The sequence below is a fragment of the Stegodyphus dumicola genome, chromosome 10 (assembly GCF_044657685.1).
Source record: "Stegodyphus dumicola isolate Sdum_Otavi_A_Nest chromosome 10, ASM4465768v1".
Classification (NCBI taxonomy): domain Eukaryota; kingdom Metazoa; phylum Arthropoda; class Arachnida; order Araneae; family Eresidae; genus Stegodyphus; species Stegodyphus dumicola.
The window spans coordinates 151,568,556-151,584,024 of NC_140777.1; the positions used below are offsets into that span (position 1 = coordinate 151,568,556).

The 15,469-nt window shown below is 33.2% G+C and overlaps 1 protein-coding gene and 2 non-coding genes across 12 annotated transcripts in view; all 3 read right to left on the bottom strand.

The window, feature by feature from the left end:
• The window catches only part of LOC118204438 (latrophilin-like protein LAT-2), a 134,149-nt gene that overhangs the window by 59,353 nt on the left and 59,327 nt on the right, over window positions 1-15,469 (bottom strand). For all 10 annotated transcript variants that reach the window (XR_015043578.1, XR_015043581.1, XR_015043580.1 and 7 more), the window contains one exon: window positions 7,546-7,696. Coding sequence is in view for 6 of the 10 variants with exons in the window: in XM_085825709.1 (XP_085681835.1) it covers window positions 7,546-7,696 (151 nt within the window). In the remaining 4 variants the exon portion in view is untranslated. The remainder of the gene's footprint in view (window positions 1-7,545; window positions 7,697-15,469) is intronic.
• On the bottom strand, window positions 11,406-11,489 carry TRNAL-CAG (transfer RNA leucine (anticodon CAG)). Its single transcript has one exon. It is a non-coding gene; the product is annotated as a tRNA-Leu (tRNA).
• TRNAL-CAG (transfer RNA leucine (anticodon CAG)) lies at window positions 12,037-12,120 on the bottom strand. The gene has a single exon. It is a non-coding gene; the product is annotated as a tRNA-Leu (tRNA).

Below are 15,469 nucleotides of genomic sequence, written 5' to 3' on the forward strand. Positions count from 1 at the left end.
TTAAATCATGTCATCCGACTAAACAAAAGTTAGCTTCATTTTATTCCTATGTTTTCCGTGCTCTTCAAGTTTGCTCCTCCAAACTAGCCCTTTATGAAGAACTAAATTATTTGAAAGCAATAGCTATTGATAGGGGCTTTTCACCCAACATTATTAATCAAGCAGTTAAAAATTCTCATCACAACACACTAAAAGGCACACTCTTGTTTTAGGAGATTATAAAAATTCTGTTGTCATTCCCTTCTTTCCATCATTTAGCTATAAAGTTGCACATATTTTGCAGAAATTTAACTTTCGGATTGTTTATTCTCCCATCAATAAAATTCCGAGTTCCATACCCAAGGACCCCATTCCGGATATGAATTCCTGGGGTATTTATAGGATTCCTTGCCAGTGTGGTTTAATTTACATTGGCCAAACTAAGAGAGCCTTAAAATTTCGCGTCAAGGAACATGAGGCATATGTTAGAAAATAGGAAACACAGAAGCTTCTGTTGCTCAATATTGTTGGTCCGAAAATCACACTTTCAATTTTTCTGCTGCCAAAATTATTCAAAAACATCTTCCATTGGAGAACTGGATTTTCTAGAGGCATTTCACATTCATAAAAATCTTTCTGTTCTAGTTAACGATCCTAATTCCAATCCAACTTTGCCTTCGGCCTTTAACAGAAATTATATTTTAGTTCTGGTTTCGCCAACAGATGGCGCCACTTGCTTATTCTTGTCCAGGCTTTCTTATCTTATCTAAACATTATTTCCTATCTTGTTCATTTGCGGTTTTAAAGCTGAAGATGATGGTTCGGTAAAACCATCGAAACTAGTCCTGTGAAAATTTTGTGAATTAACGCTGATTTTTGTTGTTTGACTTCTGAATTAGTATTTATTCGGCGTGTTATTGTGTCTTAATTATAGAAGCCCCAAACAGGTTTACATTTTGCTTTCTTTTTTGCACGTGGTGTGGCCGCCATTTTGTGATTGTAGGAGTTTCGGTGAGTACATTTTTACAATTTTCAAGTTATGTTTATGTTTTGTACATTTGGATATTGTGCTTTGCTTGTCTGATTTCATGCATTTTGCTTAGAAACATTTTGTTTTATATTCATTTCAGTGAGGGATTTTTCTGCTATTTTGTGTGTACTTTATTATTGCTCAGTTAATTTAGTTTGATTTTCTGCATTGTTTATCATGCCTTCATCCGTTAATCGTTTCACTAAATTACGCCTGAAACGGCAAAAATTCCTGAATCATCTTGACTTTTTACTTAAATGTAAATGTAAAAAATTGATCCCCAATTTTATTCAAATCAAATGTAATCAAAAACCTTCGAGTCGCGTTTCAAGAATTCTGTTAAATTGCAAACTTGCCTTACTTCGGTCCGTGATAAGGGATACACGTCAACAATTGTCCAAAATTGAACATGAACTCTATAAGCTTCATCTGGAACTCGCTAAAACATATCCAAAATTCACTGCCTTTGAACAAAAGTCTTGGTCTAGAACGGAGAATGCAGTTAACCGTCATAAAAACACCCTTGCAGTTAAATTCGAAAAACTTCTTTTACAGTCTTCCAGTTCAAGTAGTTCAAAAAATCTTCCCATTGTAAACATCAAGCCAATAGTTAATATTTCTAATGTTAGTCTTTCAGAAGAACAAGAGAGAATTCTAAAATATAATTTTAACTTCTCACAAACCTGTAAACCCTCGATTCCAAAGATTTTGGCTCCTATCGAAAAAGCTTTCAAGTTCAGTAAAGTTTCAGATTCACAGAAAGAAATGATTAGGCATCTTATCGCTCATAATGTGAAATTCAATAATAAACATTTGAAACCAGATCTAACTGCGAGAGAAAGAGCTACAATGCGCGAGATTCATTCTAACCCGGATATTGTCATATCAAAGGCCGACAAATGTGGCCAGATAGTCGTCATGGATAAGAACACTTACATCGATGGTGTCACTAAACTCTTAAACGAAGGACCATATAATCCGATCCCTAAAGATCATTCACCTTCAGACTTATCCAAAATAAAAACTGCGATCAAATCTTCGCAAATCATTTCAAGCAACTTAAAACATTCGCTTATCCCATCTGTTGCGAATTGTGCCAGATTATATGCTCTTCCCAAAATTCATAAAAGTGGTATTCCTTTCCGCCCTATTGTATCAAATTTAGGTACTGCCTGGTATCCATTAGCTAAATATTTAGTTTCTAGATTTTCCACTCTATTAGACAATAACATTTACACCATAAAAAATTCAATAGAGTTTGTAAAAAAGGTTAAAAACATTTCTCCTCGTAATTTACTCATGGTTTCTTTTGATGTAAAATCATTATTCACTAATGTCCCAGTGGAAGGTGCATTAAGATGTCTAGAAACCAGACTTCGCGAATTTCATTTCTCTTGTATCAAAATTGATGAGCTAATTTCTCTCACTCAACTCTGTTTGAAACAAACACATTTTGTTTTCCGAAATAAATATTACAAGCAAACTGAGGGATTAGCCATGGGAAGCCCCCTCAGTCCCATCCTGGCTGATATCTACATGCATTATTATGAATCAAAATTGTTTGAAACTTTAAACTTCCCGGCATGGTTCCGCTACGTAGACGATACTTTTACTCTGTTTGAAGGTAATAAAGATGATTTAAATAAAGTTCTTTCAACAATGAATTCTATTGATCCTGCTATTCAGTTCACTTTTGAACTTGAGACTTGCAATTCTCTTCCGTTTCTCGACATTCTGGTCACACGTAATACATCCAACTTCAGCACTACGGTTTACCGTAAACCTTCATCGGTTTGCCTTCCACCACACTTTAAATCATGTCATCCGACTAAACAAAAGTTAGCTTCATTTTATTCCTATGTTTTCCGTGCTCTTCAAGTTTGCTCCTCCAAACTAGCCCTTTATGAAGAACTAAATTATTTGAAAGCAATAGCTATTGATAGGGGCTTTTCACCCAACATTATTAATCAAGCAGTTAAAAATTCTCATCACAACACACTAAAAGGCACACTCTTGTTTTAGGAGATTATAAAAATTCTGTTGTCATTCCCTTCTTTCCATCATTTAGCTATAAAGTTGCACATATTTTGCAGAAATTTAACTTTCGGATTGTTTATTCTCCCATCAATAAAATTCCGAGTTCCATACCCAAGGACCCCATTCCGGATATGAATTCCTGGGGTATTTATAGGATTCCTTGCCAGTGTGGTTTAATTTACATTGGCCAAACTAAGAGAGCCTTAAAATTTCGCGTCAAGGAACATGAGGCATATGTTAGAAAATAGGAAACACAGAAGCTTCTGTTGCTCAATATTGTTGGTCCGAAAATCACACTTTCAATTTTTCTGCTGCCAAAATTATTCAAAAACATCTTCCATTGGAGAACTGGATTTTCTAGAGGCATTTCACATTCATAAAAATCTTTCTGTTCTAGTTAACGATCCTAATTCCAATCCAACTTTGCCTTCGGCCTTTAACAGAAATTATATTTTAGTTCTAGTTTCACCAAGATATGGCGCCACTTGCTTATTCTTGTCCAGGCGTTCTTATCTTATCTAATCATTATTTCCTATCTTGTTCCTTTGCGTTTTTGTAGCTGAGGATGGTGGTTGGGTAAAACCATCGAGACTAGACCTGTGAAAATTTTGTAAATAACGCTGATTTTTGTTGTTTGACTTCTGAATTAATAATGGTGTAATATACCCCACGATCAGATCGATAATTTGATACTCAGCATGCCTAGGCGTTGTACGGACTGTATTGCATCGTCTGGGAGACATACAATGTATTAAGAATCATACCATGTAATATTGTTTTTTTGTAAATAGTTTTTTTTTTTTTTTTTTTTTTGTAATTTGCTCCAGGGAGAAAAATTCGCTAATTTTTTTTAATAATATCAAACATATAGCACCTTTTTTTGCTCTTTACCTTTTGTTTAATAAATAAGCTTTACAAAGAAGTCAAATTTGTTTTGCTTCTAGCTCTTCCTTTGCCTGATTTTGCATTATCCTTAATTTATGGACATGAGTGTAGATTAGATCTTATCAGCTCTCGGTATTGTGTGCTCACAGCGGTTTATATGCTAATTAGCATTTTGGAGCCCGCAAAAGTAAAAGGTATCAGCATTCCTTAGCATGATAAAAAGGAAATTGCTAGGTAAAGTATTTGACACCACATTCTTTCTCGCATCTTTTTCTGAACTGTTTCTATGAGCAAATTCCATAAAATGCGCAATGAAAGGTGAAATGCAAAAAATCTGGAATTGAGCTAATGATATAACAGATGTTAAATTCTGTTATCTCTTGTCTTTTGTATGTCTCTTGTAAAAAAATCGGTCGTCTTTTCTATGAAAATTCGCATTATTTTTCCTATAGCTTTACCTCTTGCTCCTTATATCTCTACCTCTTCAAAACATTAGTACCGATTAAAACGATTAAAAATGACGATGCCGGATGAAACATGAATTTTTAATAAATTTGGCACCTGTCAGCTTGCAGAAATAATTTTTCGTAAGTAGTATGTTTAATTCAATGTGATGCGCCTTTATGGCGTTTATTTGTAAGAGCCAGAATACATCGGCTAAAACATTCGATAATCGCGGCATAGAGAAGAAGCTGGAATATAATTGTAATTTTACTCCAATTACAGGAAGCGGATAGTGACACCCATTTTTATCCATTTTTTACCGTAGGAACCATATTTTATCCAACTAAGCTTCTTCTAACCTCCTTGATTTTACCGCACAATTCTGCACCGTTCTAGTTTATGTTATAATGCGGTATTCTATGTGCGTCTTTTAATTCACATTTCAAAAATGTTATTAATGACATTTTGAACTGTGTTAAATTGGAGTCTCCAGTGAATTTATAATAATCATCTTGGCCATTTCAAAGAAAGTTGACTGGCTTTGAAAATTAAAGCTACAGATTTAAGATTTAAGATTAATACTACGTAGGTTGCAGATGATTTTGGTTTTCTATCGCGATGGTCGTCTTAGGTTATGTTCAGTACCGATGTTGTTTCTTTACAGATTCGGAGCAGGTCAAAGTTAGTTTCCAAGGGATGTGGTCATTATGAAAGACTTCACTATATTAAAGTTAACACATAAAAAAAAGTGTTACGTTGCTTCTCTTTCCCAAAATTACATCACAATCATTTGAATGGATTTCTGACCTGCCCCAACCCAAAAATTATATCAAAATCGATGGAAGAAATCATACCCTCAAGAAAAATCGCTGGATCGAGTTCACTGAAAATTAATAGCAGTCTTTTGCCAGGATAAAAAGCATATACGCTACCAGATTATATCAAAAAGAAAAATGATGATGCCGTTTGAGAGAAAAACAAGTATCTATACATATTGAAAAGCTGGAAAAATGAAGATTCAACAATGCCTCTCACCGGAATTTAACTCCGAACCTTACGATTACTATCCAGACGTGCTTCCAATTACACCATAGATACACGCGTGAGGAAGGGCAGAATTATTTTAGTTCACTCGCCACTGTAGAACGGTTAGGATTTATTCATTTCTAGGAAACATGTAGAGTCAAGGATGCTCTCGTCGGGTTTCGAACTTTAGACTTTTCAATTGCTAGCTGGACGTGCACCACGAAGGCGCGCTCGAAGGAAAAAGCAAATTGTTTACAGAAATTATGCAATCGTTAACGAAAATTATGCAATCGATTTCGTAAAAAATTAGATGTTGTCATCAGGAGTAGATTATTAATTTGATCAATAAACTATAAGAAAATTTGCGAGTTTGTTTTGAGGGAAACAGGTAAGGTACGAAAATTACAAATATTAGAGCATGCGCTAAGAAAGCCAAACAGTCCGATCGATTTGGGTGGCTAAAATCATACGTATTCTTCGCATATCAAGTTACATCGAAATTAGAAAGAACCAATTCGGAGAAAGTTACGTGTCGGGCTTCAATGCATAAGTGACAAAGGCAATTTCCTAGGCCCTAGGATACTGATTTTCGGAGAGAGTCAATTAAGTTGCAATCACAAGTGAGAATAAAGAATGGTATATTTCGCTCTGAATTATTAATGTGTTTAATATCCACTGGAAGCCTACTATATACAGGATCGCCTAACGATTCCTAAAATCCTGAAGCCGAATCTGGTATATATCAAAATATATATCAAATATATATCAAAATCACGAGTCAAGTTGAACAAAAAAAGTCAAACCATTGCTGGCGCCTGCGCCAGGAGTCTTGATCCTAAGATAGTTTAATTTTTCTATTTTTTTTTCCATTTAAAATTATTATTATTGCTCGAAAATGGCTAGCTAGTGACTTCCAAAGTGAGCCCAGAAGTTAGAGACTTCCCACTGCAAAGCGCCTGCAGACTTTTTAAGTGATGTAACTAAATACTGAGAATGAAAACTATAGCATGAACAGAGCTTTCGGATCAGATTCAAGGGAAATTGTTCTCTTTATGGCATTCTGTTTGACAGCTAGAATTATATTGGCAGAGCAATGTGGTAAGAAATTGTTCGAGTCTTTTTGTCTTTGTTTACGCAGCCATACTTTCTTCTCTAAAACATCTTTCCATATTCTCATACTCTTCCTAATATTTTCTCTATTTTCATTAGTGACTCTTTAGTCGTTTTTATCTTTTTTCATTCGTGTGCTGGAAAAGGAAATGTCATTATTTCCATCATCCTTTGAAAAAGTATATTATACCTTATATTCAAAGCTTAATTTCAGACAAAAGTCGTCTGAGCAATTTCTTGAATGAAATTATGATTCCAGCCGGAGTGCTAAATAAGAGGAGGTTCGGTATTTTATTATTTAACTGTTTAACATAAAGTCAATAATTTATTAAATTTTTATTTATCTCTACACTTTACTTAAATTTAAATTTAATTTAAATTATTTTATTCTTTAATCAGTTATTTTATTATTTTAATTACACTTCTTTCTTATTTTAGAAGTTATTTTATTTATTTATTTTTTCCTCTCCTTCCGTAGAAATCCAACACTAATAATTTTATAAATTAAGCCCTATACCAAATCAATTAGTGAAGCTACATATGCAATTATATCGAGGGGAGGGGGAAATGATTGCGTAGCTTATATCTAAACTATGAATAGGACTCGCTTCGTTTCACAATGCCAAATCTTAGCCTATATAGGATCTTTTTTAGAGATGTTTAGCACTAAATTTACATCATTCATGTCGTGAATACATACAAATAAATAATAGCTATAGTTAAAGTTATTCATATTATGTTATTCATATTACTTAGTATATGTATCACAACTCTTTTTTATTCGAAACTCCTGCTTGGTTCATTTATTACTCTCCTTTAGCTGTGATTATTGCAAAATTAGGTAGTAAGTTTAAAATTACATTTGGGTACAAATCAAACATATCACAGGAATGCGCATATAAATAATTCGCATTGCAACAAAAATCCGGTTTCGTTTTATTGATAAACTTGCAATTCAAATATTAGAAAGATGCATTCCAGATATTAAGCTAGGGATTAGGTTGCAACTTTCATTTCTTAAAGAGCATACTTACCATATGATAATCCATAAGCAAGTGGTAATCGCATCTTCTTCGTTTCGAAAACAAGTATTACCATTCGATACAAGAGAAGCCCTTCTACAAGCATCCAGAAAAATGCAGCTAGAACGACATACTGTAGAAGCCCAGATATAATCATACATCCCTAGAACATAATACAAAGCATATAGCTTAAACATAAAGGCTAGAAGATTAACGTACAATGGTTAGCAGGTAAGTTATTCATAAATTTTGCGGAGGTTGTTCGTACATTTTTAGACGATTTCCATTAAAATTACAGAAATGCACTCTTTTGCAAAAAAATCGAAGCAGCATGAAGGAGGTGGTTGTTTTTGATAAAACTGAATGTGTATAGCTCATGCACAGACAATAAAATGATTAAAAAGTCAAGGTTATAGTACCTATTCACGACTCACAGTCACCCATTGAGTGTTCAAATTAGTAGTTGTTTGAAACGCCCCTGGCGGCAATGCATGCTTGAATTAGTCCAGGCAAGGAGTGGTAGAGGTTCCTAATGCCATCTTGCGACACATTCTGCCAGGTATTCGTCAGTTGTGTTCTCCAGATCTGTGATGTTTTGTGGTGCCCGAATCTGGCGGCCTACCATGCCCCAGACATGCTCGATTTGGGAAAGGTCTGGTGACTTTGCTGGCCAAGAAAGAGTATCAACCGCACAGAGACAACCCAGAGATATGCGAACGGTATGTGGCCTGGCATTATCTGGTTGGAAAATGGCCCCAGGATGACGTGCCATGAAGGGTAATGCAACTGGCTGCAGAATGGTATCAACATATTGTTCAGCTGTTAAAGATGTACGAAGGATGACTAAAGATGACCTGCTATCATAAGAAATAGTGCCCCACACCATCACACCAGGGGTTCTGGCTGTATGCCTTTATAAAAAAAAAGGCTGATTGGGACTGCTGGCTCCATCCTCTCCAGACACGAACACGGTGGTCATTTGCTTCAAGAGTGAAGTCGGATTCATCCCTGAACACTATACGATGCCAGTCTGATGGCAGACATTATGATCGGCTGCGACACCACTCCAGACGACTCCACCGATGTTGTGGGGTCAAAGCCAAAAGTGTTGTTAAAGGCCTCTGTGAGCGTAACCCCGCCTCAGACAAGCGCCGTGAGATGGTGGTCGTTACCACGGGAGGTATAGACGTGGCTGTAGTGTGTTGAATAGTCAACAACGATACCGTAGGGGCGGTTCGGGCCTGGTGAACAATCATCCTATCTTGCCTAGCATTTCGTCAGCAATTTCCTTGTAGCAACCATTGCTGCCAACATCTTTGCACAGCAGTGTCTATACGCTGCAGGTGGCCGCCTATTGCTCGGTATGACCGCCCAGCTTCACGCAACCTTACAATGTGACCACGTTCGAAGTCGTTTAGTTGTCTTTAAGGTCTTCGATATCGTCATAATGACATCCTTAGTTGCTTCTTTACGGATTACAATGGCAGCAACAAAAAAAGATAAATTTTCCGCCTCTGGTTTTATATTTTGCGAATTGCGCACTAGAAATGCGCGCTATGATCCCAATTCCTGTTTATTTATTAGCCTTGAAACTTTGACCATTTGCAGGTTCGATCATGATGTTTTTGTATATCAAAATTCGACCGCAAAAGTCCTTCTTGGAACTTCGATTTTTTTTGCAAAAGAGTGTATTTTACTTAAAATTTTAAGGTTTTAAATGTTCTGTTTGATAACCTTTATTCTTCACTATCTTTATACACCGTAATTCCCAAGACAGTAAAGCCTTTTCTACAATCGGCAGAGGTATTTTATCCCATTGCTTTCGAATAGCTTTCCAAAAGTCTAAGGAGGTTGTCGGTCGACATTTGTATAACCCGCTTTTTAAGAGTCCAAAAGCACAAAAATACATTGATGAGAGATCATGAGATTTAGTAGGGATATGAGTGATGGATATGGTCTTGATACCTGTTTCTTGTTCTATTTTTTCCCAGGAAATTAAAAGCAGATTTTGACGCGTCAGTGCTTGCTTTGTCTTGGTGCAGTTCTATTGATTGATCACACTGTGTGTAAAGAGAAGATATTTCATATTTAAAAATTGGGTACCAGATACGTTCCTGATCTTAACATTTTTCTCCACTCTCTTCTAATTTGCCGTTATATGAAAAACCAGCAGCAATCATAAATCCTTTAGAAAAACTTTCTTTAGCTTCTTTGAACTATGCTTTAAGACATTTTTCTCCTCTTTGATGATAATAAACGGATCTCTTTTTATTATATTTATTTAAGTACAAACAAGATTCGCCTATTGTGACAACACTTTTCCATTTTTATCCAGGTAAATATTTCTCATAAAGAATTTAAGTACAAACAAGATTCGCCTATTGTGACAACACTTTTCCATTTTTATCCAGGTAAATATTTCTCATAAAGAATTCTGTAGCGCGTTCTGCGATCGGCGATATGTCGTGGAGAAAGACGATGCACATACGTTTTTTCGCCTTTTTAAGTTTAAAATCAGTATTAATCACTTGTTTATATTTGATACTGACAATTTTAATGATTTAACTGTCCTTTGACCGGGAGGAGTTTCTTTTAACATTAAGGATCTTACTTTTGTAACATTCGAAACGTTCCATTTTTTTTCTTTGGATACATATTTGAAACAATGTTTCCACTTGAAGCTAAATTTTGAAATTTTTCCTCCTTTGTTGCTGACAACATTACCTATTGAAGCTTTAGATATCGAAAAACCATGGCTTTCCAAACGTGTTTTAGTAACTAGATACGAATAATTTTCTTTGGAAAGAACACAAACATAGCCTTCCATCCACTGCTTTTTTAAAAGCGACATTTTGCATAAAAACAAAACTATCAAATAGCAAACCATAAATTATAGTTTCAAAAATGTAACTGAATTAAAAAACATTCCAAGCAGAAGGTTATATTTTACAGCAAACCAAGATCATCTTAAAAATGAGCGAACAGCCACTGTAACTTGAACTGGATTTTGACATTTTGTTGTATGAAATTTCTAAAGTAATGAATTAAAAAAAAAAAAAAAAAATATGCCTTTATTATTTTAAGACCACAAGTTTCCGAAATGTTATTTCTCTTCTACATGGTTTCCAACGGTCATAGCTTAGCATTTACGATATGCTAAGCTGTGACTCATGGAATTAAGGGAGGCATAATCAATAAATTAATAAACGTAACATAACTACTGTTTAAAAATTAATTTATCAAACTAATTTATTAAATTAACATTTGATAAATTTATTAAACATAGCTTAGCTCCGTTCGCTGTAGCATAGAACAAAATGTGTTACATATTGGGCCCATGAATCAAAGAACAAATTATTCCTCCCCACTAAAGGAATTTTTGTTATATAAAACGCCGTTCACTATTTTTCATTTACGTGCTATTAGTTTTTTGATGTGCGCTGCGTTGTTTTGTCTCATGAAAATAAAGGTATTTTATTTTATTTCTTAATCTCAGTCAAAGTAAAACACATCTCCCACGGAAAACATCTCTTGATAAATATTTACTTCGCGCGCATTTTATATATACGATCTCTTAAGAATTTTTAGAATAAATATAAATATAGGTAGCAGTACCACCGTTAGCCCGGATAGTTAGAATTCTACTATATATGTAATTCTGTTATGGTATTACCTTTTAACTAGAAATAAATTTCCTTCTAATAGTTGTTGCAATAAAATACAATCATTAGAAATTTCCAATTACGCATACGTTCCATTAATGTTCATTTGTCTTATAGTAATGCTTAGAAGAAAAGGGAAGGGCATGAAAATGGTCTTTTGAAAATTTTAATAAATAATCAGTTTTAATATATTAAGGAAAGAATTCTTTTTGTCAGAAGTGGGATTCGAACCCACGCCCACAGATGTGGACTGCGACCTGAACGCAGCGCCTTAGACCTCTCGGCCATCCTGACACGCTCAGGCGTTTTCCAAAATTTTCAAAATTCAGGACGTTGCAGTCACGTCTAAGATAATGAAGTAAATTATTTACGCAAGTAAAGAAGAATTTCGGGTGAATTTTAGCCTTGTTTAATTACAGAATATTTATTAAATAAATAAATTTTAAAAATTAGATTATTTTTTCAGTTGTCTAATGAGATCATTGATCATTGCCTATCGTTAAAATCAAGTGACTAATGTCATCAGTGCAATAAACAGGATTATTTAGGAAATAAATAAATAAATAAATTTACTTAAGTAAAATTCAAAAATAAATCAAGCTTTCTGAAGTATACCTAAACTAGTGCGAAATGATGTAAGTTATTCTATTCTACCTCTTCAATTTTGCACTCTTAAAACATCTTCCTTATAAAATTATATTGCGTTAATAGTTCTGAATTGGCATCACATTTAGGAAATTAATATTGCTGCTTTTACAACCTTTTGAGAGCGACTGCAAAATAAATGGAAGGTTTACAATCGCACTGCAATGTATAAAATCTCGACTAAAAATACAACGTCTGTCAGAAGTGGGATTCGAACCCACGCCCACAGAAGTGGACTGCGACCTGAACGCAGCGCCTTAGACCGCTCGGCCATCCTGACACATCTCTTTATGTCTAATGAAGCTATAAAAATCTGTTTGTATATTATGTTTCGTATTCATATGTTATTTCAAGTTTTCAATGATTATTCCTTATCATTTACGTATATTTTAAGCGATTAAACTGAGAAAGTACTAAAACACAGCAATTAAGGTGCCATCACTAAAAAGTACTATACCACGTGATAAAATTATGCCATGTTTGTAGATAGCATATGAAATGTTTCGAATATGAAAGAAAAGGTAGCACTGATTTATAGCTGAAGCATTCAAACATCTTCATATTGATTTTTTCATTTTCTTCTTGAAATTTTCAGTTTAGATATCCTTTAGTGTAAGGCATTTGAGAACTAAATCGATATAAGTATAATGCATAACTTTGAAATTAGTGTCTTTCTCAATTAGCTGATATACCACTACAGATAAAATGAATTTTTTTAAGTAATATTATTGTGTCACGTAAAGGTAAAAACGCTGTAAATTTTTAGATATTTAGTTAGCAGTGCTTTGTAAAATCAAATGATTTCATAACACGGCTGGCGCCATCTACTGTATTCTATGAGAAATTTTAGTTTTTGATTGAATTATCAGTAGAACTTAATTTATAGTAATCGATCGATTTTAGAATTTTACTGAATGGATTTCATTTAAGAATGAAATACATCCAACATAATTTAAAATTAGCATTTACTTTTATAGATATCATTGTGATTTAAATGTAAAATATGTAGTAGGTACACAGGGCTTAATTTCTAAAAGTAGAAGTGGCGGAGCCCTATGGATGGCCGTCAAGAAAGAGGAACAAGAGTAAATAAATTAATAAAATGACTATTAAAATCATTAATAATTTAAAAATTGAATAGTTAATTAATAATGGTTTAATTGCTATGGTCATTTAATTAAATGGATGTTAATATTTAATGTTTACTAATTATTATTTAATTGATAATTATTATTTAATTTATGATTATTTATTAAAATAATTGAATAATTAAGGATTAAAGTACTTAAGTAATTAAAATTAAATAAAATGCAAAGAGATAAATTAAAATTTAATAAGCGATTTTTAATATAATTTTATTGCTAAAAATAAAATTTTCAAGATCAAATTTCTACTGAAATTGTTGTTCAGTTGCATAAAAGAAGTGCCAAAGCTTTCTTATTATGGCTCCGGTGAGCTCCGACTAGAATTAGAATTTATCCCCAAAACTAAGAAGAACTGGAGCTGGAGTCCGGCGCAATTTAAACTCTATAGATACAGAACAAGAATATAAAACTATTATAAAAGAAAAAAAAGAAAGGAATAATTTTTTTTTTTTTTTTTGCTATATATTTATAACTACTAACGAAAATTATTTTCCCGAACTGTATGATAATATTATATTTCGTATAATGTTGATTTGAAATATAGAATCTAGTTAAAATTTAATCCAATTTCAATTAATTTTTTATTTATTGTTGAAACATCGCTTGTGAAGACTCGGCGTTTTGAGAATGATCGAGTCAAAATCGAATAGATTTAAAAAAAAAAAAAAAAAAAAAAAAAAAGTTATGGATCTCAAAATATCCTAAGCAACAAATATTGTTTTAGTAGACGACAAACATAACTTCGCAGTTTCTACGGTAATTTTTTCACTGATTTTTTATTTTCTTTGGGCTAAAAATATTCATTTAAATGTATTATAATATTTAAATAAATATTTAATTATAAATTTAATTTAATATTAAAAAATAAAAATAATAAAATTAATAAATTATTAATTTTTGTTTTCTTTGGGCTAAAAATATTAATTAAAAAAAATGTTGTTATTCTTTACACGTCAGAACAAATATGAGCAGAAACAAAACTATTTGATTAACACTCTGTGCATTGGCAAAGAGTTTTATATTTTAGCATGTATATAAAATAAGATTTGAATGTCTGTCTTTAATACCAGAAAATATGCTAGTAAATAAGTACACTTTTTTAAGAAAAAAAAATTTGCTTACCTAATGGTCATATCAAATTGTTCAATAATTAACTATAAATAGGAGTAACTAATCTATCAGATAACACCGAAAATGTCTGGTCTTAAGTGAGGTATTCATAATGGATAAATTCATGAATAACAAGAGAGGCCCACCAGCGGCCGAGCGGTAAAGTCACTGAACACTGGTAGTTCGGTCCGAGGTTCGAATCCCGCGAACGGGGCTGGCTGCATGGGTATTTTCGTGGTTTTCCTCATGTGTAACGTGTATACGAGCCAGTTTCCCTTAGAAAGTCCTCCACGAAGGCATCCCTCCCCATAGGCAGATAGCCCTAGTGTGCTTTGCCGTAATTAAATACACCAAACACCATGAATAACAAGAAGTATCGAAATATTTCTGCGCTTTTATTAGCATAATTTAGAATGACATTTTTCTAAATCCTCATATATCTCATTTCTTCAGGACTACGGATTTCATCCTGAGTTATTTTGATTTTTCTATTTTAGTCCTTCTTGGAATATAGATGTTTAGCATTACCATACTTTGAAACTTAAAATTAGAACTCTTGTAGGATACTGAAACGTAAAATTGACAAAACAACATACCTCTCTGTCATTACAGTGAGATGTTGGATACTTATTTGACGATTTTGTCCTTTTATTTGTACAAAGGTAACACATGTATACGGTAAGAAATAACGTAACAGCGTTCTCTGCTAGTTTTCACCATTGCGGGATAAGTCAAGAGCTTAATCCATTTAATAAGGGGTATGAGCAACCCCTACAACGGCAATGTTAAAAGGGCCATTTTCGATGTACCTTTTCTCAAAATCTGCTCTAGATACACGCTTGAAACTTTTTGTGTAATTATAGTATACCTATTTGATTATACTGAAATTGGCTTTTGAAACATTTTGAATTTTAGAGTAATCTACAGAATATTTTGTTAGGCATAGTAAAATTGAGCACTTTTCTCACACAAAAAAAATTAAAAAATTTTTTTCCTAGTTTATCACAAAAAGCTCATTTCAATAAATATTAGGAAACCTAATAAATAAGCCATACAAATTTTAGATACCTGTGAGCAGTAGTTCCTGAGAAAAGATACATCGAATATAAAAAAACCACGTTTGGAGAAAAACGCGTTTTTATGTAAAAATCATCATTGATCAAAGTAGTCGACGACAAATTAAAACTAGATTTTTTACAGTTCTAATTTTCATAGAGATTAAAGAATGGTATTTTTAGAAAGATAAAAGTGTAGAGAATCTGAAAATTCAAAAATCCGAAATCGCAATTTTTTGAAGATTTTTGAGTTCCAACACCCTTTAAGGATTTTAGAATGCAACTAAAATGCATATTTTCATATTCGAGTCCTAATAAT